General features: G+C 39.7%; 1 protein-coding gene across 4 annotated transcripts in view; it reads right to left on the reverse strand.

The window, feature by feature from the left end:
- Window positions 1-26091, reverse strand: part of EEIG2 (EEIG family member 2) — a 36575-nt gene that overhangs the window by 9249 nt on the left and 1235 nt on the right. For all 4 annotated transcript variants that reach the window (XM_067538331.1, XM_067538330.1, XM_067538327.1 and 1 more), the window contains exons 2-6: window positions 17126-17246; window positions 14761-14790; window positions 14041-14157; window positions 12435-12481; window positions 6010-6116 (exon numbers count right to left, since the gene is read on the reverse strand). In XM_067538331.1, coding sequence (XP_067394432.1) covers window positions 6010-6116; window positions 12435-12481; window positions 14041-14157; window positions 14761-14790; window positions 17126-17246 — 422 coding nt within the window. The remainder of the gene's footprint in view (window positions 1-6009; window positions 6117-12434; window positions 12482-14040; window positions 14158-14760; window positions 14791-17125; window positions 17247-26091) is intronic.

Genomic DNA, 26091 nt, shown 5'->3' on the forward strand with positions numbered 1-26091 from the left:
GTGGTCGACATTCAAGAACGTGACTCTCCTATGAATCAGTTTAAAAAAAAAAAAAAAAGGCAAAAACTGTTGTTAACCTTATCATAACTATTGTTCTTCAAGATGTGTTCCACATGTCCATTCCAATGTAGGTGTGTATGCACCCCAAGCATAGCTGCTGGAATTTTTTCCTTAGTGGTATCCCTTGGGTCAGCTCCAGTGCCCTCTGGTGTCGCGTGCTCATAGCACTGGAATAAAGGGCCCTGCCGACCCTGTTCCCCTTCAGTTTATTCTTGCCAACTGCCTCCGAGAGAGGAGATGGAAGATGGGTTTTGAAATGTATATGTGCAACACATCTCAAAGAACGACAGTTACAGAAAGGTTAGTAACCGTTTTTTCTTTGAGTGCTTGCACACATCCATTCCAATGTAGGTAACTCGGAAGCAGTTGTATCGGAGGTGGGTTCAGAGATCAAGGACAGACTGACTGTAAAACCATATGGCTGAAGCTGGCATCATCTCTAGCCTGTTGTGTAAGGGTGTAGCATGTTGCAAATATGCAAACCGACCAGGTTGCTATCCTGTAGATGTTCTGAATCAGAACTTGCATTAAGACAGCAGTGGAGGAAGCTTGAGACCTTGTAGAGTGACGTTCAAGATGTCATAACATGTCCTGATTCATTAAGTCATCCACTATGAGATCCCCTGTGCAGAAATGGGGAGACCTTTCATTCTTTCCGCTATCTCTACAAGCAGCTGAGTGTGGAATGATTTGGTCCTTTGTACATAGAAAGCCAGGGCCTGCCGAACATCCAACGAATGGAGGCACTGTTCATCCTCATTTGTATGTGATTTATGGTAGAACACTGGCAGAAAGATCGCATGAATGCAATGGAATTGAGACAACTTTTGGAAGGAACAATGGGCGTGATAACAATAGGACTTTGTCCTTAAAAAAGACTGTATATGGTGGTTCTGAAGTGAGGGCTTGGATCTCTGAAACTCGTCTGGCCGAAATAATGGCCAACAGGGAGGCCACTTTTCAAGACAGGTGTAACACCGAGCATGTTGCTAGTGGTTCAAATGATAAGTTTTGACAAAACAAGATTTATGTCCCATTCGGGGGGGGAGGTGGGATCCCCAGCCTAGGGGGTACACCCTTCTCCAGGACTTTGAAAAACCGGACAACCAAGTCATGTGAAAAGACAGAATGGTTGTTGATCTTGGGATGGAAGGCTGAGATGGCCACTGGATTGACTTTGACTGAAGAAATGGCTAGACCTTGTTTTAGTAGCAGCAGGTAGTCTAGAATGAGTTGCAGAGATGACTGCAAAGGCAGAATTTGTCATTGGGAACACCAGACTTAGAACCGCTTCCATTTTGCAAGATAGATAGCTCTGGTGGATGGTTTCCTACTGCCCAGTAGGACCACATGGAATTGCTCCGAGCAAACTTGCTCCTCTGTATAAAGCCATGGAGCTTTCAGGCCATCAGGTGAAGAGAGGGGAGGTTCAGGTGCAGCAGCCGGCCTTGATCCTGGGATATTAAGTCTGGGTATAGCAGAAACGGTAATGGCATCTCCATGGAGATGCTTAGGAGAGTGGAAAACCAATATTGCCTGGGCCATACCAGAGCTATGAGGATGACCGATGCTCAGTCCTGTGCGCTATTCATCACAATCTAGTGATTCAGTGAGGAAGGAGGAAATGCATAGTACAGATGTCTTGTCCATGTTAACAGGAACACGTCTGCGAGGGACCCTGGGCTGCATCCTGTTAACATAGACAAGACACTTGTACTATGCATTTCCTCCTGACCAGCTGCCATGTCAATGAGTGGAGGACCTGGATCAAACCATGAGCACTGAATCCAAGAGATGGCAAGAGGGGAAGTAAACCATGGCTAACCAGGCTTGCAGAGGTCTGAACTGTAGCCTCACATGTTGCACCACGTATGTGCATGACACAATATGGCCCATGAGGCTCAGGCACTTTTGTATGGTTGTAAGTGGATGAGCTTGAAGGGATCTTATCACAGACGTAATTGAGAGGAAATGGCCATTCAGAAATAGAGCTCTCACTTGCAGAAAATTGAGCATCTCACCGATGAACTCTATCCTTTGGACCGGGATTAGGGTGGACTTCTGGAAGTTCAACAGAAGGCCCAACGTGTTGAAGGTTGATTGAAGGAGACAGATGTCAGCTTCCACTTGAACTGTGGACCAGCCCTTGACTAGTCAATTGTTGAGGTAAAGAAATATGTGGACCCATTTTTTCTGAGAAAAGCTGCTATTACTGCCGTGCACTTGAAGATTCACAGGGTGGCTGATAGGCCGAATGGAAGTACCATAAACTGTTAGTGACCTTGGTTCACTACAATTCTCAGAAAACGTCTGTGGCCAGGGAAGATTGAGATGTGGAAATAAGCATTCTTTAGACTGAGGGTGGCATACCAGTCCCTGGGATCCAGCAAGGGAATGATGGAAGCCAAGAACATCATGCAGAATTTTAGGTTCTTGAGATATTGGTTGAGATGACGCCTGTCTAAAATTAGTCTGATTCCTTCCCTCCCCCCCTTGGCTTTCGGAATTAGGAAGTAGCGGGAATAAAACCCCTTTCGTCTCAAGTGAAAAGGAACCCTTTCTACAGCTCCCATCTGAAGGGGTGATAGGACTTCTTGTTCCAATAGATGCTCGTGAAAAGAGTCCCTAAAGAGGGATAGGGAGGGGGGTGAGGGAAGGTGGTGTAGACAGGAATTGGATAGTGTAACATGGTTCTATTGTGCTGAGAATCCAGCGATCTGAAGTGATCTGGGTCCAGGCACCCAGGAAGTAGGGTTTTGAAGATCCCGAGTGCCTAGGTGCTGCCTGTGTCTGAACCCTCTGCTCTTTCTCCTTTGTTTGTCCAACCTGGCTGTCTAAGGGAAGTAATGGCTTGCCAGTTGCAGCCTGTACTGCATTCTTGATCCTGCTAGTACATAAAGTCCCAGGGATTTCAAGGTTGCTTTAGAGTCCTGAAGGCCATGCAGTCTAGCGTCTGTTTGCCCTGAGAAGAGCAATGAGCATTCAAACAGGAGGTCCTGAATTGTTTCACTTCATGAGGGAGCCCCGAGGACTGCAACCAGAAGCTCCTGCACATGGTTACCACTGTAGCCATTGCTCTGGCTGCAGAGTCAGCAGCATCCAAGGCCGCATGCACGGGGGCACAAGCTACTGTCTTACCTTCCTCTATTAAGGATAAAAACTTCTGTCTGGACTCTTGGGGGAGTAGGTTCTTAAATTTTGTTATAGATTCCTACATATTAAAGTCAGAGAAACCAAGCAAGTCTTGCTGGTTCACTCTGTGAAGTTGAAGGCCCCTTTAGAATATGTCTTCTGCCTGAAGAGGCCCGGTTTCTTTGGGTCTTTTGCCTTGGGCATAGGACCCACCTGCCCCTGGCGATTCCATTCATTAGCCGCTGCAACCACGAGGGATGCCAGGGTAGGGTGTGAAAACAGAAATGTGTACCCTTTGGCAGGCACAAAATATTTGCACTCTGTGCACGTTGCTGTCAAGGGGAGGTAGGCAGGGGTTTGCCACAGGGCCTTAATTGGGTCCATGATGGCTTCATTCAATGGCAGAGCTATTCTACAGGGTCCTGCTGGCAACAGAATGTCCAGGAGACTGTGTGTCACTGCCTTGACCACCTCTGCTTGGATCCCCACATTTGAGGCTACCCACTTTCACAAGTCCTGGTAAGTCTTATGGTCCTGAGGTGGGGAGGCCCCTGGTGCTGCCATCACCTCATCCAGAGAGGAGGCTAAGACAGGTTAAGGAGCCTCTGTTGGTTCCTCAGCATCCCCAGGAGCCTGCAGGGCTTCCTCCTGAGGCTCTGTATCATGTTTGGTTCTGGTCCGGGTCTTCTGTGCAGTACCAGGAGCACCCTAGCCTCTGAGATGACAGAGTATGAGCGCCTCAAAGAGGTACCATGAGTGGGGGAAACTCCCAAGGGTTCCTAAAGGGCCACCGCATAGTAGCTGGTCCCCATGGAGTCAGCTACCAGATGCCCCGGGGCACCAATGAACACAGAGCCATGGTGGGATGAGTGGCCCAGGGTGCAGCAAGGTTGGCTGTGTCAGTGGAGCAAATATGATGAAAACAACAAGCTTTCTTGAAAGGGACTATGGCAGTGCATGCCACTTGGTGCTGGAGAGAGTTGCCAAGGAGATCTTGAGGCTGTCAGCAGGGGTTTCCCTCTGGACAGCTGTTGCAGTACTGTGTGAAGTACTGGTGAAGACTTCCGCCACTCAGGGGCACTGGCAGTGCTGTGTCTTGATCCTCTGGGCAGTCCGATACCAGCAGCGTGAGAAAGTCCTGGTCCATAGCTAAAGCCTTGGGGTTGACAGCACTGCAAACTGGCTGGTGCATTGTTTACTCTGAGGCTGCGCCTGTGCAGGTGTCAGAGGTTGCTGCAGTCCTGGTGTTGCAGACACCTGACTGTGGTGCTGGGGACGAAGAGCAGCCCAGCACGGGTCTGGCTCTCTCCCTGTCTCCTTTGGCCTTCGGTACCCGGGACTGGCTCTTTTCCTGGTGCTTGTAGAGTTTCTTCTTGGGCACTGGGGAGGATGATTGTTGCTGAGAGTCGCGGGTGGTTGGAGGAGCGCTCTGCACCGAGGCTGAGGTGCTCGGTTCCAAGTCCGAGTGCGGCTCCGAGGTCGGTCTTTAGGCTGCCTCCATGAAACGTGTAGCTCGGTCCTTCTTGGTCCAGGACTTGAAATCCCTGCAGATTTGGCAGCAGTCTTTCCTATCAGCTTCCCCAAGCACTTGAGGCAGTTCAAGTGTGGGTTGTGCAAAAACAGAGACATATTGCATGATGTACAGGGCTTAAACCCCAATGACTGAGGCATGCCCCGGCACCAGGGAAGCGGACAACCATGCTATCCAAGTGTAGAGGTATCCAAACTATCTAAGATCTACAAGCTACTAAAGCTAAACTAACTACTAAACCATAAGAACTACTTACACTAAATCTGGAAGAAAAAACACTAAGAGAAGGACTGCCTAAGCAATGAGGGCAGTAAGAAGGAACTGAAAGGGAGCGGGATCAACAGGGTCCTTTATACCAGCGCTATGAGTGCACAACACGAGAGGGCCCTGGAGCTGACCCAACAGTTACCACTAAGGGAAAAAATTCCAGCAGCTGTTCTCAAGGCGCGCACACACCTACATTGCAATGGCCATGTATAAGCACTTGAAGAATAATTTATGCTTCAGGAGAGTATGAGAGGGTACACAACTGAACAGCTTTTGGATGAAGTACATGACTCAAGGCTTAGCTGTCTGTGGTTATTAAAGAGCCTATGGCACTTTCCCCAGAAGACTCGTGTTAAACCAGATGTGCTGGCCACTTCCATTCAGATAATTTTATAAAAATTTTCTGTAGTTTCAGTTGACAGAATACCATTTCCTGTCTCAATCTGTTTCATATTGATGTTCACTAGTAAAATACATTGAGACTCACCTTCGAGTTGTAGCATTTTAATAGTAAGTGAATTGATTTCTATAGTTTGTCATCTATTAGCATGACAAATGCTACATGTGATTCTTAAACTTGTACCATTAAAAACCGTATTCAATATTTATCCATAACGAACCAAATCACAAAAATTTAGCTAGTATGAAGGGCCAATATATCCATGAAAGCATGATCATTCATAAATTAAAGATTAAGGGCCAGTTTCTGCTTAAGTAACAGCAAATATGTTCATGAAATATTTTGAATTTTAAAAAGGGACTCAAGCAATTGATTCGATTTCCCTATCTTCCCCACTTTCAGTAGAAATACTGCTCCACTACATCAGTGTAAATCCAGCATATCAAAGGAATTACTCTGCATTTATATAGTGGTACCAAGAGCAATATTGTTTAACAAGTAGGATAGAAAGAGGATTTTGGATCAAATGTCAGTGTCCGTTTAACATTCAAAATATTTCATGAATATATTTGCTGCTACTTAGGTCTCAAACAACAGTAAAACCATTAGCATTTCATACCTGATACACCCAGATGTACCACTTTCAAGTTCTCTCCACCTTTCCTGTCTTCATGTAAGGATTCTGATTCTCCAGCAATCGCTATGGACATTCCTGTGGAAGGAGGCCTGTAAGCAAATGAACAGAGATCAGGGTTTACTTTACCTGTGCTTCTGCCCTTTTGGAAGCATCATCATGGTTGTTTTGGGGTTACAAAGGTTCAGTTCACACTGGACTTCACGGGAGTTTAGTATGATTGTAGTATCTATAAATTTAGGAACACACTCCCCCAGTTCCCTTTGTCTAAAACCGTCCATCCATTTGCTCAGCCGTCTGGGGAGGATTGAGACTTTTGGAGGATCCATGGAAAAATGTAGATATATCTTGTTGTTGACTGATGGTTGGTTGTTATTTTTTAATTGGAAGGGGAGGTGTTTGGTTTGTATTTAGTTTTTAATTAAAGCACTCAGAGCCCAGGATAGGCATTTTGAGTGTATAGGAATGTTTCTTATACTTGGCAGAACACACACATTCACTAAGAATAACCACGTGTCCAGTCTCCCCTTTCCATAACATTTACTTTACTAGAATGTAAGTTTGTTTGCAGTGATAAAGCCAGACACTCAACTCAAATTCTGACTTAAAATATACATGTATTTTATTATAATACAGAGCATTAATTTGTTTTACTTAAATAGAGCCCCTGTAGAATGAGTGACATTTAATACCACAGCACTAAGCTTATGATTACGATGATTAAGATTTTCCCCTAATCTTATTCGTGGAAACAGATAATTATTTTTGCTTGAACTTAGGGGGAAAAGAAACAAAACAAAAACGAAAAAACAACTCATAAAACAATACATGAGGGAGACACCCAGCAAGGAAAACTTCAGAACAAATGGCTGAGGTTAGGCAACCGTTGTAAATAACTGAAAACAAGGTCTTAAAATGAAAAATATTAGGCAACCTTAACTACAGGCAGAAGTTGGCAGATTTACTTATAACTAAAAAAAAAACCTGTTTGATTAGCTTTATGGCAATTAGTTCAAAATTTAGGTAAACTGTGTGGGCTCTTCTAAAAAAGCAACTGTTATTTTAGTAAGCTTTAAGGACCAAACACATTTCAAAAGCCTAGACTCACACAAATAGCAGACCATCAGATTAACAAAAAAGTGATCTATTTAACAAAACTGCACAGTACAGTCAGAAGTGAGGTGCTCTAGTTATTTGGTGTTTGGGACTCCCGGGCAAAACTGCATTAAAAAATAACTAAGTGCTTTGAGGCCTTTGCTTACATTTAGAATGATGTTTTCTATATGAATATGGTTTGGGCTGGGGTATTTTTGGGACATAGAGCAGTGGTCTCAATTTTTACATTGTGACTCTCCTTACCCCATCCATGTCTCCCACCCCAAGAGCTGGGGCAGGGGCCAGACTGGGACTGCAGTCGAGGCTGGGGCTGGAGCCACAGCTGGGCCGGGAGCCAGGGGCCAAGGCCAGAGCAGTGAGCAGAGCAGGGCTGGATGGTGCTCCTTCCCCACTCTCCGTAGGGGTTGGCCCGGGCCCTGCCATGCCCAACTGAATATTCCTTTGCACCCCCTGGTGGGGCACATCCCACAATTTGGGGAACTCTGACATAAAAGGAGGAGAATAAAGAGGAAGGGTTTCATGATGTATAGTAAAAAAAAAAAATGCGCCATGAATCTCCCTCAAAGAAGCAAGCCCTTGTCTTACAACACCTATTTTAAAAGAAAAGGCACCTAAAATTTTCCAATATGGTTTTATTTACCACTTTAATTAGGTAAATTTTCCTAGATCACCAATTTGGTTGTCACTGGGGTAGCTGCCCAAGAAAGATTTCATTGCAGGTAGTTTAAAAACAGACAGACAAAATCAGAAGCGTGCACAAACAGAGCATTTTTCAAGGCAGCAGTGAACCCAGCAGGACAGTCAAGTTCTATTCCAAGCTGCTGCAATACTGAAAAATGCAGAACTTTTAGTCTACTTGCTCTTATAGCCTACTATACTTTTGAAATAATGGCACCACAGGTTCTTTTCACCTCCGTTTTACCCATTTATTGTACAACTAGAAGAGATTCTGGGGTTGCCAGTGGCCTTCTAAAAAAGTGTTCTGTTAAAACAAAACATAAAATCACCACAGGGCACTGAAATTTGGCACAATATTTTGGTTAGGTAAAAAACAAACTTTTATAAAACCTAACCAATACTTCCATTTAAATACAGGATTCAGAAGGAAAGTTTGTTTTGTTTATTTTTTAAAAAAAGACTTGTGCTGTGTTTGCTCATTTATGAGAAATTAAATTGGCTAGAAAACATCAAAGTGAAACTAACTAGCCTTTTTTCATTGCCCAAACCAACAAAAGTTATTAAAACAAAAAACTTCTAAGTATTATTAGCAACAGATTAATACTTAAAATTAACTAGTGTGTTCTCTTTTTAAAATCACTGTCTTTCCTAATGTAATTAATTGATCGAGCAGAAGGAGGGTGGAGTGCAGAGGTGACTTAAGGTGGGAGTGATACTACTGCTTTTCACTCTTTTGTTAAGTGTTCATGCTTTTCTAAGTCTGTAACAATCCTTTAATATTAAAATTGATTCCTATGCAGGTAATCTTCTTTCCAGGTTCCCATTTATTCTCTTCCCCTTAAAAGCTTAAAATAGATATAGCCTTAGTAAGGGCTAGCTACACTTTCCTGCATCACTGATCATCAAATTATTATCCACTCATCGGATACACATATATTTTATATTAAACTTGTGAAGAATTATTTCAACTTCGTAAACCAAGAGAAAGAAATTAGGAGTAAATTAGCACTTGAATGACAAATGCCTAATGCACTTTTGAAAATGGGATATAGATTCTTTTGAAAATTTTATTCTAGATCAAATGCTGAGCTTTCTAGCCTTTTAGGCACCCTCATAAAATTTGTAGCTGATTTTCATTTGATTAGGAAATTTGAAAAAGTTTCCACTGGCTAAGAAAACCACCAGCCAGCCAACCAAAACAAAACAAAAAATAAACTCCAACATCTGGATCAGCTACAATATTTGCTGGGTTTGATTTAAAAGTTTAATATTCCAGGAAGTAATTATATCACTTTGGAAGAGAAGATCAAGACTGAATAATTTTGTCAAGCCATCATGAAATAAAATACAAGTTTTAATGCATAACCAAGAGATTCTTTTTTGCTTCTATCGCAAGCCTTTGGCATCAATTATACGATAGAAATAGACTTTATAGTAGTCCTATAACAGGGCCTGAGAGAGAGTGTCTGATTACTAATTTTCTGGAGACAAAGTTATTCATAAATCCCAGATACACTTTTTATGGCAAACCAGAAAACTAAATTTAAATGTTGATTTCAACTTTGTATGTACTAGTGTACATGCAAAAGGAATACATTATTTTATTAGTGAACAGGCTAGCATTTAGTTGCCCTTTGTGAATCACTGCTCTGAGTAATATCAGGTTAATGCTATCAGTGCCAGTGACATATGTAGACATACGCCAATAAGTGACTCAAAAAGTAAATGTAGGAGTGTAACAAACAGAGATAAAGCCAACTCTGCCCTCCTAGACAAACAAAGATAATACACTTTCATTTCCTGTCCACTTATGTAGCAGGTGAAATCCTTACTCTTCCATTCAGGCCCATTTATACCACATTAAAAGAAGGGCCAGAGCAGTGTACAGGGGCTCTAACAACCCTGGGTCTGGCCTGGGGAGAAGTTCCCCACTCCAGAAACCAAAGAAAATTGCTGGGAGACCATCCTCTGAGGACACCCTCACAAACCTTAGGGTAGCAGATATGGCCACAGCATGTAACCATTCTAAGATTCTGGTTGTCATAACTTCATTACATCAGAGTCTGTTTTGATCCTTGGAGCAACCCAGAATCTGGAAGGTGCAAATGGAAGCCTTAAAGCAACATCACCCCGCACCTCTCATTAGGCTGAGAAATCTGTGCTGCATCTCTTAGAATCCAGTCCAGAATCTCATCCAGTATACTTTTCTTTCATACTTAAATTTTTATTTGTTCGTTTTATATTCTGCACAACAAATAAACCAAAGTAAGTTTTTATAACATTCCATAGTATTATGCAAAGGGATGTTGATTTGCTAAGTTTATGATGTTAGCTGATAAAATAGGAAACTGAAACTCATATAGCACTTAATATTTAGGGACATGTTTTGAACATGTAATTAATTAGTCCTCACATACCATCCTCTGAAGACAGAAGTGTTGTAATGTTCACTATCAACTATACTTTATTCACAAGGGGACTGAACTTTGATCCAGAGTAAGTCTCAGAAAGTAGGAAAATAAAATTAGAAATCTTCAAGAAAAGACATCTGACACACACAGACAGAATAAGAAGGAAGTTAGCAAATTTTTCAGGATTCTTCTTCTTTTCCATTTTATTCTAAATAAGTTTTTAATCTTTGAGTGTCACCTAAGGTTTTTATATCTTGTCCCATAGGATATTGTTTGAGAGGACTAAAAGAATAGTAGCCAACAATATAAACTGAAGAATTTTATACAATATTTGGAGTTAGTGCTGTTAATATATACTGTTAATATATACTGTTAATAGAAACGTCATAACAGAATCCTCATTCTTAACCAGTTTAGTTAAGACTATCATTGTTTCTCTTTCCCTACTAATTAGTAAGTGCTCATTATCCTGGATTTATAGCTTGGCATGAAAACAGTGGTTGGGCCTAAAACTGACAATCTAAGATTTCAGTTCAGAGAGGAGGGGATTTATAAATAATCCTAACATCTAGTTCACCTATTTTGAAGTTACAAATGTGTACATGACACACAAACGTCTTCCAAGTCAAGATGCCTTCATTTTAAAAAAAATGCCATTAAGTGTATAATTCTGTATTAAATGTTGAAGGAAAGCAGCAGAGAGAGCAGACCATTAGGGGAGGTAAGGAGAGGTATATTTAGCATGAACTTTGAAGAATTAGTGTTTCTCCTGTCTATCATTAAACAGCAGCTCTTTATTTTGGACAACAGTTAAACTGGCTCAAGGGTCATGATTTTAAACATTTAACTCCTTTTGATTTGCAGTTACTTCCACTTTTAGACTATTTTGAGAGGTGTGGCATGTAATCAAACGTTAACTTCCCAAAACCATGTTCAAATTTAAACTAAAAGTCATATATAGAATCTTGCATTTACAGGATGTAATTTAATCTGTATTGCAGATTGGATTGAATAAAACCTCAGTACAAATAAAGTTCAAATTACTTGAATGGTTTAAATGTAAGCCTGGCAGATCTAGTTGAATAAGATCAAAGTGTTTAATAACTTTTAAGTGCAACTACAAAACCTAGCCACAAATTTCAAAAAGCCACTTGGAACGAGAATTTAAGATAGCTTGTCATTTTTAAGATATTGAAAGCACTAAGCACATCTCTACAAGGCAGAAAAGTAACATTAGGTTTTGCATTGTTCTGGTAATAGTGGTATGTCTTACAATGATGTATCTAATATTTAAAATGTTAATGAAAGCTGTCAAAAAAACACGTTTTAAAAATAAATAACCAACCTTCAGAGTTCTACAAATATGATTTCTGATCGTATGCAGCAATACTATCTCCATTCCTCCTGATCAGGTTAGATAAATTGTGTTTAGCAAACTATGGCTTTGCTGGAAATGGGAATTTTCCCAATTGCACTGTTACAATCAGACAACCCACCAAGCCTGTATGACTCAATAAAAAGGAAAGAAGGCAAAATTTATCTTACTCACAACTAAATTTTTCCCTAAGGTGCAGCACATGATTTTCTGCTATGTGGTTAGCTGCAGAAGTAAACACACAATGAAGTGGTGCTATTATATTCCCTTAGCTACAAATCAAACATGAGGACACAGAATCCTTAATACAAAGCAGTGTATTTTCCTCACTATCACCTCCCTTCTCAAAGAAAGCACAACAGTCTCCATTTTTTGCTCTCTTACATAATGTCCTTGCTAACAAAGCTTTCTTGGAAGCCCTTTCCCTTATACCAAATCAGACCACAGGGTTTTGAATTTTAAAACCTATAAGGTTTAGTTACTGAACGTCATCATCAATGGAGTTCCCCTCCACCAAGCAAGTTTACATAGGCTTTGTGCAGGGAACAGTATTTGCCCCAAGCGTTTTCCTGAATTTCTGTAGCATTACAAGTTTAGAATTTGATATATTTTTAAGTACAGAATATAAAGTATTTCAAGGCAATGAAAACGACCAATATTTATATTTTGTTAGTCAGTGTTCAGCTACCATTTCAATTTTTAATGTTTCTTTAATATTGTCACTTTGATGGTAGAGATTTGTACTTCTACATACATGCACAACTTTCAACAAGAGTTGAGCCACTAAATTACAACTGACATTCCAGCCCCAATAGTGTTCAGAAACTTACGTTTTAAAACATGGGTCTCCGGACATTAGCTGCATGCTGATCAATACCTACAAATCAGGAAAAATGACACACATAAGCAAAACAAAGAAAACACTGTAAGTCAGCAAAGGAATTGGTCTGTGATGTTATATGGTGTGTCATTAAGTTATACTCAGTACCAAATATGCATTTAAATTGAAAATAAAATCCCACCATATTTTACACACACACGCGCATGCACACACGATGGCCACATGCTTCTGTAAAGAAAACTGTGTCCAAAAAAAAATAGCGGTACAGAAGAGTAAAATGGCTATAAATCTTACATGACAGAAAGAAACAAAAGAAACAAAGCAAAAGCTACAAACTAGTGTTTGAAATCAGTTACATTATCACACTTCTACCTTAGGAGTCTATCAAAGGCACACAAAAACGAAGAAAAATAATCATCAACAGTAGGGGGTTCAAGAAAGAGAAGGATAGTAGGAGATCTCGTCTGTCCCCCTAGATCAGCTGTGGATGTACAAGGAATTTCATTTGCACATGCAACAGCAGCAGGCACATTTCTCCACTGAATGTTCATCGTTTATCAAAAGTTGCTTATTAAAATTGCCAGGAGTCAAAAACTGGTTGTGCTACCACTGGGAAGATCACAGGTGAAGGAAACCACACAGGCAAATAATGCCATGAAATATCCATAAACGCAGTGAGTCAGGACTCGTTTGACCAAAAAGCTGACACCACCAGAGGCGTTTTCACAAATGTTTTGTGGAATAAAAAAAACATGTTTTGGAGAAGCGTAGGACTGCCTCAAACAAGCAGAAACTGAAGACCTAAACTGTATAGTTAACTGTGTGAATGATCAATCCCAGTGGCCCAACATCACAGCAATTCAATCAAATTACACAAATCTCTCCCAAATTCTACTGGTCCAAATGGATTAGAACAGATAAGGATGGTGGTTCTATAGCACTCTCGGGGGTTCAAGATTTCAAATATTTCCACAAATTGTTTGGCACTGGTTAGTGGGTGAGTGAAAGGGGATTTCTATCTCCCATCACATTCATGACTGATTGTTGAAGCTGGGTCATTCTATACAGAATTAGGCAAGCCAACGAAAAACCCTGAAAAGAGCACACTGCATGTTTACATCAACATTCAAGATATAACTGTTACAGTATTTATATAAACTATGTCTAGCCTCTTTCACTGGTCGTCTTGTACTGAATTTACATTGCATTGTACTTCAGTATGCATGTCCCAATTCCTATTGGAATAGGAAACTAAAAATAATACTTAAAAATGATTCTCTTATATAGCTCTATAATCAGAGTTCCAAAACTGGCACAAATTTGTTGCTTGTATGGATGTCACATAGTTCTCAAAAATAAGGCTGAGATTTTCATTGCATTATATTACTTACCTATCCAGTCTTCCTCTAGTAAGAGGAATTACTGACAGAGGGGATAGTCAGTAATCGCAAATATATTTTAAAACCTTGCTAAATGCTTGGATATAACATTTGTAGTTTTCAGTTCCACAACATATTAGTTTTGTTTTTTCCTTATGCAGTCAGCAGAAATACACTTTTACCTCAGAAAGTATGATGGGAAAAAACATGAATTACTTTGAGAATGGAATTATCCTGTCTTGTATTTTTGGTATCATAACCTTCCAATAAACAGCGACGAGTGGTATTTCCCGATCCAGCAAACTCTGCAAGGTTTAGGTCTGCAAATCCCAGCTATTATGAGAGAATGAAGAGTTAGCAATCACAGTGCAATCCAGGGCCACTTACTGTATGCACAATAATTAGTACCAGTCATTAGCCTTTAATCACACTTAGAATTAGAATGAGAGCTTCATGCAAAAGGGATAGGCTCAAAAAAAAGTTACAGAAGAAAAATAAAAGGAAAAAACAATCAAGTCTATAAAACCTTGTAAATATTGTTAGAACTGATACTGTTTAATATGATTAAATGCCAAAATGCCAAATGTTGTTCAGCTGTACTCTTAGTTTCAACTTTAATCTAAAAAAAGCCCTAGGGAGGGCTTTCGAAATATTTAAAATCCCATATACACAAAAAATATAGAAGTAAAGACTTCCATCATTCTTGAGAGGCAAAGAAAAGCAAATTCTGAGGGAAGAGAGGAAGATTACTATACAAAATAAACATGTCTGAGCTACTTCTCAAACATTAGTACGTCTATAAAATAGATGAGCTGGAAGATCATTTTGGATATTAGAACTATAGGTATTCTATACTATTATTATGCTAAAATATGTAAAGAGCATAAGATAGCAAAAAGGAAGTGCCAGTTTATAGAATATATCATGTCCATTTACCTTTGCATATGCCTTTCCACCTTTTAACTCCTGCAAAAAGAAAAATACACTAGTAACTAAACAAGTCATAAACATTTAAAATACTGTCTTTTTGAAGGAACCCAACATGTAAACATGTTTTAAGAGATCTCTGAACACAGTATTGCCATAGTATTAGTCTTTTGTATTGATAACTGTATTTTGTATTGATAACAACAGACTTGAGTGCTTCTCCCACAGTACTTTTATCAAATAATTCGTTTCTGTTTAGCTAAGGTTTTTATATTCACAATGAAACCATGTTTTAAGCAACCACACAAGAAACCAACAAAAATAATCACCTAATGGGGCATTCCAACAATCTAAAATGGAACAAGGTTGATCTGAAGCTTCATGTAAATACTTTAAAGTGTTGTTTACCTTTTGCTATTGATGTGGACGTAGAAACAATGAGATATATGCAGAGTCTGGTTAAATTCATAGGCTGCAACTTCATTAAACTACTAACCAGCAAAAAAAACCCACCTCTCCCCAAACTACCCAATATGGCTGTTCCAGTGCAGAATTTAATAGGGCACCAATGGCCCCCGGTTCTACAAACCTGAGAAGGGTCATTGCCCTCATGCGCAGTCTCTATTTCCAGACCAACCCATGGACCCCATCAGGAAGCCAGAGAGATCTTCAGGAGGGGAGGGGAATAGTAAACTGTAGAAGTCTGACTTCTCCTCATCCAAGTGGCGAAGGGGGTAGTGTGTATATTCCCCGCTCCCCCCCCAATCACGGTGGGGCCCACCATTTATATACCCTGGTTGTGAAATAAGCATTTTTGCAAAAAGTACATTTCCAACACCTACCCCTAAATGTTGAGGAACCTGCTAGTAATTAAATAAAAATGCAAAAGTCCTCCAATTTATTTTTTAATGCACGCAGATGGAAGGCTCCCAAAACAAAAACACCCTCGCTGCCGTCACAAAGTCATCACCAGAGAGACAGACAGCTGTTCAGTGCTACAGCACTGATTTGTTTCTTCTGCTAGGGGTAAGGAGAACAGGATATGCACCTCTGGAGATCAGGAAAATCAAGCAAGTGCATAGTACTAGTTCAGGACTTCTAAGGGTATGTCTACACTACAGCTGGGAATGGAGTTTCCCAGTTCAGGTAGACAGACTTGTGCCAGTCGGACTTGAACTAGCATGCTAAAAATGGCTGTGTGGATGTTGTGGTTCTGATGGAAACTCAGGCTAACCACTCAAGCTCAAGACCCTTAGGCTTGAGCTTGGGAAGCTATCCTGAGTCTTTACTGGAGCCACAATGTCCACACGGCTATTTTTAGCACACTGCCTTGAGCCCTGCTAACACCAGTCTGTCTACCCAGGCTGGGATGCTCTTGCCCAACTCCAGAGTAACATACCCTAAGCTTGCTGCTTCTTGCTCTTGACTCCTATCCCCTGCATCAGTCACTGACAGAATTGGGCGTTTCCCAGGAAGAAAGCAAAGCCATCGGTTACTAAATCAAAGAATAAGCAGTTTAAATATATTTCTGCTACTCATCCTTAAGTTTTTGTTTAAAAGTAAAGGCATTAGGGCCTCCTCATTCTAATCTTCTCAAAAGACTCTTAAGTCCCATAGCAAAAGAGCAGATCTATTTGTGGCAGAGTAGAGAGATGGAGTCACTTTGTCACAACTGACAGAGGACCAACTGAACACATTCAATCTGCAGGGTCTTAAAATTTTCTGCTACATTTAATACCTTAATATAACTGAACCATAAGTTTTATAATGTGTGAGAGAAGTATCCTTCTGTATCTATACTGAAACTGCATCTGCACTGACCTACCTTGGTTATGTTACAACGTAAATTATTAAAAGAAAGTCATCTTGTTTGATAGCTATCTGAAAATACCAGTGCATATATAAAATACTATGAATGTTACTTTTGAAATTATACAAAATATTTTGTGCTTGATATATTAGCCCTGTACTTGAAAAATCATATAACGAAAGTAGCAATGTACTTACGCTGCTCAAGTTATGAACCAGCAAAACAACTTCAGAAGAGATTGCTCAGGATGTTGCACACTGGAGGTGGTTCTTAGTTCAGAACTAATTTTAAAATTAATCCTAGCTGGCTATTCTACCATTTAGCTGGCATAATGGATGTTCATTTTTACAGCTCCCTCAAATTACTATTTGTGAATTAGAGTTAAGTAAGCAAGTGTCAGATTACTAAATTATGTTTACTAATAATGAATATTTTACATGGTTACAGCTACAATTCATTTTTTAATTTATTTTTACAGAGCTAGCAATCAGAGGATAGTAGCCAATGAAGAAAGTTACTGTAGAAAAAAATTATGGTCTAGAAGAGGAAAAATTATATTTTTACCTTCCGTATAGATACTCTGCAGATACAAGGATCCAGAATGCCTGTAGTGGCACTGGCATTCATTTTACACATAAATAAGAACTTCTTCTTCCAGTGAACAGAGTTTGCCTGCACGACCTCCCTGCAAAAAGAAGGCGGGGGGAGGGAAGGGTAGAGACAGCCATTACAAACAAACATCTAAAAACTACACATGCAATCAAGATCACAAAAGACTACTAGACAAATTGGACTAAACAAATATCCATGCTTGTGCCACTTCAACTCAATCGCTTATCAATAAACTTAATTTTTCATCACGTACAGACATTTGAACAACTTCTTTTTCCTTTTTTAAAAAATAGTCTAAGCATGTTCAGTATTTCCAGTGTTTAGTACAGCTCTTATGTTAGGCACAATGCAACGTGCTATGTGGAAAAAAAAATTGACAACTAGGTTAATTTTCATAGAAAAGCAGAATGAAATAGATAAGCTGCATCTCAACCAGGCAAGTCTGCACAGACTAGACACTAAGAAGGACGATGGCTGTACTAAGTGTTAAGTCAGCAGAAAGGGAAAGCATTTTATTTAAATTAGTTCATTTATTGCATCTAAAAGTGAAGAGCTAAAATCAACTATCTTAAGTTAAGCATAACACAAGGAGGAATTGTACAAGCTTTCCCACACTGTACAAGACTCAATCCTGACATGTAACATCAGTGCCATTCCATTTTGAGGGCTCTAACATGATTGCAGTCCCTACAAAAACACCTCTCCATTTGACAAAATTGAGAAGTTAGCAAACAGATCTCTGATGAGACTAAGCAATTTCAATCCCTATCTTTATCTTACAGAGATAGAAGACAAGTGCATTCACCCACTGCACCACCTGAGAATCTTATGTATTTTTATATGTTTTTGTCTTTTTTTAAAAAAGTGTCATTTGATTTTGTTTTTAAAGATTATTGAACTATGGCAATTAGCTGAAGTTCTGTCCAAATTCTCCATTTAACCGCAGGACAAATACAGCACAGGAAATGGAAGTAAAAGCTTCCCTACACTCTCCTGCCAGTGTGAATCACTCCTGACATGGACAGGGGAAAAGATAGTTGGTTCTTACCAGACTAAAGAATTACAATCATGAGCTTTCCCTATAGGTGCAACACCAAGGATTACATGTCTGAGTGAATAGGAAGGATGCCCTATTTTTGCTCATCCTTTAGGAGAGTTTCCTAGTCACTAGCAGTTGCAGACCTGCCAAGTGTCAAGCACTGGGAATGACAGTCCTGTCTGCAGCCCCATCTCATGCATCCAGTGGGGACTAAATAGGGGTTACTTTACAATTATTCCTGACCACTACAGGCCTATCTGGCTGCTTTCTAGTCCCCCAGCGCGTGGACTCCTTGACAGTGAGGAGGTGATGGCTGTTTCTGTGCCTTGTTCCCAACAGAAGTTGGACAGGATGGTATCAGAAGCTAACATGGATGAGAGAGGTGCTGAACAGGATAGGGGGCAGATGGCCACTATGGCGACTAACGAGCACATGCAGAAGAGGAAAGGCTCCCCAAATTCTTCCACTAAATCCGCCATCCACCTTGTGACACAACCCCAGGCTTCCTCGCAGAAGTCCCTCCTACCCCATAAATTCTCTTATGCCCAGCAATACTACTTTTCTCCAGCTCTTCAAGATACAGCTCATTTCACTTTCCCACTTCTGAGGGGTGCAATGAATTTCTGCCTTCCCCAACACCTGCTCCTACTCCATGGGGAACCCTGTGAGAAGAATCAGTGGCTTGTCATTGATGAGAGACATCATACATGAAGCAGCACAGAACTTGGCAGCTCTGAGTTTACTTTCCATTATTTTCCATGGTGTAACCACAACTCAGCTGCAATTTTCAGACAATCATCCCACGATTCAAGTAGGGCCTTAGCTATAAAATTGTAAACAAAAAATAATAATCCATTTGAATGTTCCTATTTAATGTAGAGACAAGTTCACTTGGGTATTGTTATTGCCCAAAGTTTGAGTACATTAAAGGAAGTAAAGAATTCTTAACTAAGCTGCTTTTACTTTCTGGGATATCAGATATAGTGGAGCAATACCCCAACTGGTTTGGCTAGGCTAGAGCTTGTTTGAATAATCTGAATGTAACATCTGTCTGGGCTCAACAGAGAGCATATTCTGAATCCCCTTTAAGCATTTTCATTGTATATTTTTCTTCCTTTCATATTCTTTAATTAATACTTTAACAGGTAATACCCCAATGCTGGGAAATTTTTATGCTGCTTTCCTGTAGGGCCTTTTCTAAACCCCCAATGATTGTATTTAATGCCTCACCTTGCCTACAGCACATGCAGTGCTAAGGTAACTAGTTAGTGTTTCAAGACTTGACTCAGTACTGGTACTATAGAGAAAATTCAGCAGCCATATGTAAATATAGGAGACCCTCCTTTCCCCAGTTTTCTTGTGAAAAGTTTTAGATGCTCTAGTACATAAGCACCCTATGAATTATCCCCATCTTTACTTCCCCAAACCTTGGTGGCTTTGTGAAAGGGTGTTCCTAACAGCTTGCCAAAGATGAGAGTACTGTTTTCCAAAAGGTGCAGTAAAGATTTATTAAAAGCCAGAGGTGGCTTACAAATACTGAAAATGATGGAGTCATCTAATTGCACCAAGATAAATAGTTCATTCTAATACTGAACTCTTTAATTTATGTTAAAGGAAATTTACACATTTCTCTCAAAATAGTAATGAGCATATGATGAAGTCACAAAGAAAAGTCTAAAATAAATATTGTAGCATAAAAGAGACAGTCACTTATTTTAACAGAAATATATTAGAATACAAAAGCAAAGCCAGGAGGCATGGCCCTGATTACCTTAGTGACCACTTGTTGAATCACGTCACCTATTCCTAGTTACAAAGAGAAGACGAGGATAATTCCAGGGCTCTTGTGTTGAAATAGCTTTAAATAACGCAAGATGAACATTACAAGATATTTGAATAGTTTAGTTTTTAAAAAGTCAAATAAGGCTTCATCTGTTTTAACTGTTTTTTTAAGTAGCAAGATAATTTTCTTCAATTGTTGTGCAAAAACACAGTAGAGATGCATCAAAGTTCTGGCAAGGAATCTAGCCTCAAACAAAACAGAAAATACAAAAACTTGGTATTATCTGAAACATGAAAGCTCAACTTACATTTGACTTACAAAGACTTGAGAGAAAAGCTATGCTTGCTTAATACAAATTAGTGAGGCTTTTACAAGTTCTATTTTATGTCTACACACAAATCATGTTAATCCATGTCTTGGACCCAGGAGCCCATGCGGGTGGAGCATCCAAGCCTGATTCAAGCTAGGATCCAGGATTCCAACCCTATTGCTTTGCAGTGTAAATGCACCCCACTGGACTCATGCTTTGGAAGTTCATCAAAAGTATTCCACAATCCCATGGGCTGACTTTCTTTGTTTCTTATCTCTGTGACTCAACAAGGCCTCAGGACATGTGATACTTGACTCCATGTTCTGTCTTATCGAATTGTAAATCTCTTGTTTACAATTCCCCTGCTGGTTATTGGCTGGTGATGGTTGCTTAACACCCATCTGGGTGTGGATCCTTTATCGCCACTGGAGAGTAAGCTGTGGGCATCTCCCAGACTTGCAACATATTTCAATAACAACCATGTAGCAAAGTCTCATAATTCCATTTACAATGACGATCTACATATTTTGACAAAACAGTAAGTTTCAGCAAATCATGATCTTTCATATGATACCTTACAAGACTTTTTTTTGTATGAAATATTGTAACCATACACAGGTGGTGAATATGGGGGTTATAGGGAGCTGTGTTGAGGTTCAATGCATCATAAGCATTTCTTGTGACACTTATTTCTCTCTCCTAAGAGAAACAACATTCACTAGATTCAAATATCAAATAGAACACAGCCCTATATCAATATGGAGATTAGAGGTTTGGAGTATTTGCATCCTTTACACAAAGGATCATCACAGAGACATAAAAGGTCATTGTATCTCTAGCTGTGCTCATTTTTCCTACAGCATCCTTCCCAAATGCTCACAATGGTCCAACTATATACACAGCAACTCAGAGGCATGTCTCTATAATCTATACATTATAGCCTTGTCTGTTAATCTGTGTGCCCAAAATCAGATGCTTTATCAAAATTCCATCACTCAGCAAACTATCCATAGAGTGGCAACAGCAGAGAGGATAAAAGAAATAGCACTGATCTTTCATGAGTGAATATCTATGAACTTGTCCAGCAAGAAAAAAGTTGTCTTAATGTCTTGCAAGTTGTCCATGATTATAATTATACACTCTGGTCCTTTTCTCTGTGGATTAGAATGGAGAGCGCTAGGACATAATATCTAGATCAAGGAAGCTAAAAACAATATGAAATAACACCGATATCCTTTTGAGAGTACCAGAAGCGATGGCCTGCATTGATCTTGAACGGCAACCTACATCTGCCTATATGCCCTCTTGGCTGTTTCTCTGACAGATGAGATTGTTAAATTTAGATGAGTGAGTGAGTGAGAAGAGTGAGCTCTTGAATGCAGACAGACTAAGTGATCTGCTTCATCAGATTTTTCTTTCAAACACAAAGGGCACATTTTCTGCACAGGGGCAACAAAACACTCCCAGAATCAGATTTCATGCCCTGTTTTACCCCAAAGCAAGGTTTTACAGTTGATTTAAAATTGAAATATACACTAAACCATAACTATGGTATGAAAGTATAATTAAAATAAAGGATTAGTTAAATATCCTAACACAACTGGGACTTTGACTATGTGACTTTGTGGAAGACAATCTCCTCCTTTAAAGTCCAACATGCAAGAATCACTGAAACTGATCTTGGTATTTATGCTCTGATGTGAATGATTTAATACTGTAAATGGAAGTAATTAAAACTAAAATTAATTGTCAAGTTTGAAAGACAAAAACTCCTGGCCAGCAAAAAGCCAGAATGTTTCCCTCCACAACCAGCAAAAAGTGTGGGGCTCACCTAAGTTTTTAGTCTGAGATAAATGCACACCTTCCATGCTCAAGGATGCAGCAAAAGCTTGTGTGTGTACTGTGACAGTTTCCAGGGTATCCAGGATTGTGAGTCATCTTGTTACTCTTCTGCTTTCTGGGCAAGGGAGTCTTGCTTGTGCTTAGCTGGGTGTCAGCTTCCTACCACCAGCAGCCATTGGCCACTCAAGCACTCTCCTCTGAGCTATGCAAGTTGTTCCTTCACCTTGTAGGCTAACAATAGATGCACTCTGAGTCCGTAAGTCCCTTTGAAGCATTCCCATGATCTCTAGCCCCTGACAGGGGGTACTCACAAAATATAAGGTCTGCTGTCCCCAAAAGAACAGAATGCACACCAGCTTGTAATATTCAGTTCAGGACCAGAACTTTGCTGAACACACAGCACTGAGATAGTGAAAACAAGAATACGTTTATTATCAAAGCCTAAAGATTCAGAAGATAGTGGCTAAGGATACTGGAAACAAATGGTTACATAAAAAAAACAAAATCATAACATGCTTTCTAAAGATTAAACTTAACTAACTTTAGCTTCCTGTCTAAAGAAGCTTATCTCACCCAAAGTGTTTTGCAGCATTTTCAACCAAGGCTGGCTGAGATCCCATTTTCATGAATGTAAATGCATTGTCCATTTACTTCCTTGGTGCAGGATGAGAGGGTTTCTTTGCTTTCTACATTATATATATATGTGGAGAATGAGGAGGGTGAGGTCCACAAGCCACATTTTAAGTGTAAAAGAGCTGCATGCGGCTCGTGAGCCACAGTTTGGCCACCCCTGCTACAGGGTCTATAGCAGCATAGCTACGGCACTGTAGCCAACAGTGATGGAAGGGATTATTCTGCCGTGGTAGGAACACCCCCTCCCTAAGTGACAGGGTTAGGTCGGCATAGCTATGGCTCTCAGGGATGTAGATTATGCACACCTCTGACTGCCAGAGCTACATTGATTTAAATTTTAAATGTAGACCAGGCCTAAGGCAATAGTATCTGTCTAGAACAGTAATTGGATGTTAGCGCCTAAAGTAATCAGCACAAGAAAATTACCATCTTTTCCTGCTAAAGCAAGTCATTCAGCAGTGTATTAAACAAAAATGAGATCAGAATAGACTGTTGCTGGTCTGAAGTCCTTCATTCCACCAAAAAAACCACACCCCCATTGCTTAGGACCATGCGTCTGTATAACATTACAGTGGATTCAGAAGTGCAGGGTACAAAACTCCATTTTGGTGGAATTATCTGTGTTGCTAGTACACCAGGTGCCAGATCCTGCCAAGGACCCAGGCCTCACAGAACACTGATAAATGCATAGCTAGAACCTAGTTTGGCTTACTTGTGAGTTAGTATAGTTAAAACAGATATTAGTGTTATAAGAATGTGTTTAGTCTTTATGGAATGCTTGTTGGAGGCTGCAGGTATTAATCCTACTCATAATACCTGTATCCTATGCTATAAAGGTAATATTTATATACTTGCTCTATAACTGTAAATGTTTGTTCTGAAACTTTGGAACTCACCAAATGAGGGTGAGGGGCATACAAAAAACTTTACCTAATACAAAATGCTGGATTCCCACAGAAGGTGTTATTTCCTGCTCATCAGGAAGGATAACTGAATCCAAATGGGCCACTGTAGAACAAAGACTTTGTCAGTTGCTCCACCCATGAAGAGGTTATATGCAGAAGTGCTCATCCCATCAGCTTGAACTCTAGGAAGGGGGGATAAAAATCCCTGAATAGACAGAATTGGGATCTCTTTATGCTATCTGGACTCTGAGGGGCAAAGATTCCTAAATATAAAGCAAGAAATCCCCATGCTGCTTGGCATGGGTCAGCTCAAATGGACATACAGAGCTGCTTATTATAGAAGCTTATATAAACCTTTTCAATCTAAGACTGTAACTCACGTGTGTGTGTTTCCTGTTTTAACCTTGTAAATAATTATCTTATTTCTTTTCTTAGTTAATAAAATTTTAGTTAGTTTATTACAGGATTGGCTACAGGCATTGTCTTTGGTTTGAAATCTGAGTACAACTGACATAGGGTAAGCAACCTTGTCCTTTGGGACTGGGAGTAACCTGAACATTGTGATTTCTGGTGTAAAGTGACCATCTATTAAAGTCAAGCTTGCCTGTGTGGTAAGATAGTCTCCTTGAGCATTCCCATCTGTGTGTGACTCCATGTTAAGGCTGTATAGTGCCTGAGGAATTTACACTTGTTACTGTGTTGGTGAAATCTAAGTATATAACTCACAAACAGCTTGGGGTTTGTGCCCCGCTTCTTAGCGGTCTGGCTGGAGGCTGGCATTCTTACTTGTGAGCCACTCCAGACAACATGACATGATCCTCATAAAATACTTCCATCCACAGAGTCAAAACAGATAATTCAGTAAATTCTGTGACTAACATATATGATAATTTAATAACAAGCACTGAATAGCAATAGAATTTTTACAGTGATTTCTAGCTGTCCAGCTTTGAAAATTTTCAGCAAGTAATTATTTTGGTAATGACATTAAAGCAAAACTGTAATCCATGAAGTGGACAAATAATATACAGGGGTTGGATATTTATTCTCTCTTAAGAATTTACTGAACAAGTTTACTAGCCAAAATAGAAAAGTTTATAACTGCCAACACTGTGACTTCCACCTGGTATCCGGAAAGATAAAAATCAAGTTATGTTCTGCCTCATGTACCATCAGCAGCAAATAAATATTCTGCAATCAAAACTGAACTGACAGTATTTACTGAGGTATGAGGGAAAAAGGAATCCAGCTGTCTTTGCACAGCTGCATTTGCTCTGCAGCATTTGATGACTGGCTTTATTCCTGTTAAGTACATGGCTCAGACACACAAAGGAAATAAGATGCTATTTTTATTTAACATAAAAATGTCCATAGACTTTTACTGTGATTCTCAAATACACAAAAAAAGTGAGAAGTGGCAGTATAGTATCAAATACTGTACTCTTCTTCTGTCTTCTATTTGTTTCCTAAAATCAAATTATTAATGGACACTGCTGACTACAACTATGTGTTATACTAACTGGGTTGCAGGAGTCTGAATATTCTTATTTCCCCTCTTTTACATACAATAGGCAAACTATCCTTCTTTTCTGGTCAGTTTATGTTGTTACATAAATTTATCAGTTTCATTTATATACAAGAACATTAGTCAGAATTTACTTTTAAAAAGTCTGCAGAGAAAAAAAACCCAGTAAATAGTCATATTACATTATGCACTAATTTTCTTGGCTTTCTTTCTTCAATATTTCTGCACACAGATTCCATACTCTCGTTCCATTAACATTCTTGTTGATAGATATGGAAGAGACTAAAGAAAAACTAATGAATACAGTAAATAAGGTTACATTCCTGTGAACTTTGAAAGTCAATATAACTTTGCCCTTATGGAAGAGTCCATAGTTTAGAACAGCATGTCTCTTATTAATAGACAGAGACAGTGTGTGTGTGTCTGTGTGTGAGTACACCATTACCTTCTAACCCAGGAAATAAACAGAAACTTGGGGAAGTGCGTGTGACAAGTCACTTAACTACTCTGTCTAGCTGAAGCCCATTCAAGCCTTTTCCAGCTTCTTCCAAGTTGTTGCACCACACTAAATACCACGTCTATATGAGAAGAGATGCTTTAATGCCCATTGATAAATGCCAGCAAAACTTGCAAGAAATATTTTTTAAAAAGCTTCAGGGATAGATTAGATGACTCAAAAGGGAGATGTCTATCTGCAGTGATCCATTAATAGCCATTTACAAAATGCATAATCTAATCATAAGCAGTAAATAATTTAAAAGCAAGTCCATAATGGCAAGACTCCAAAGGTAAAGTGCTGCTGTCACCTCTGTGCAAAAAAAAAAAAAAAAAAAGACTATTGCACACTTAACATTAGTACCAGAAGGGTAGCGGTGTTAGCC

The sequence above is a fragment of the Emydura macquarii genome, unplaced genomic scaffold, assembly GCF_026122565.2.
Source record: "Emydura macquarii macquarii isolate MOO-44397 ecotype Brisbane River unplaced genomic scaffold, CSIRO-AGI_Emac_v2 contig_480, whole genome shotgun sequence".
Lineage (NCBI taxonomy): Eukaryota > Metazoa > Chordata > Testudines > Chelidae > Emydura > Emydura macquarii.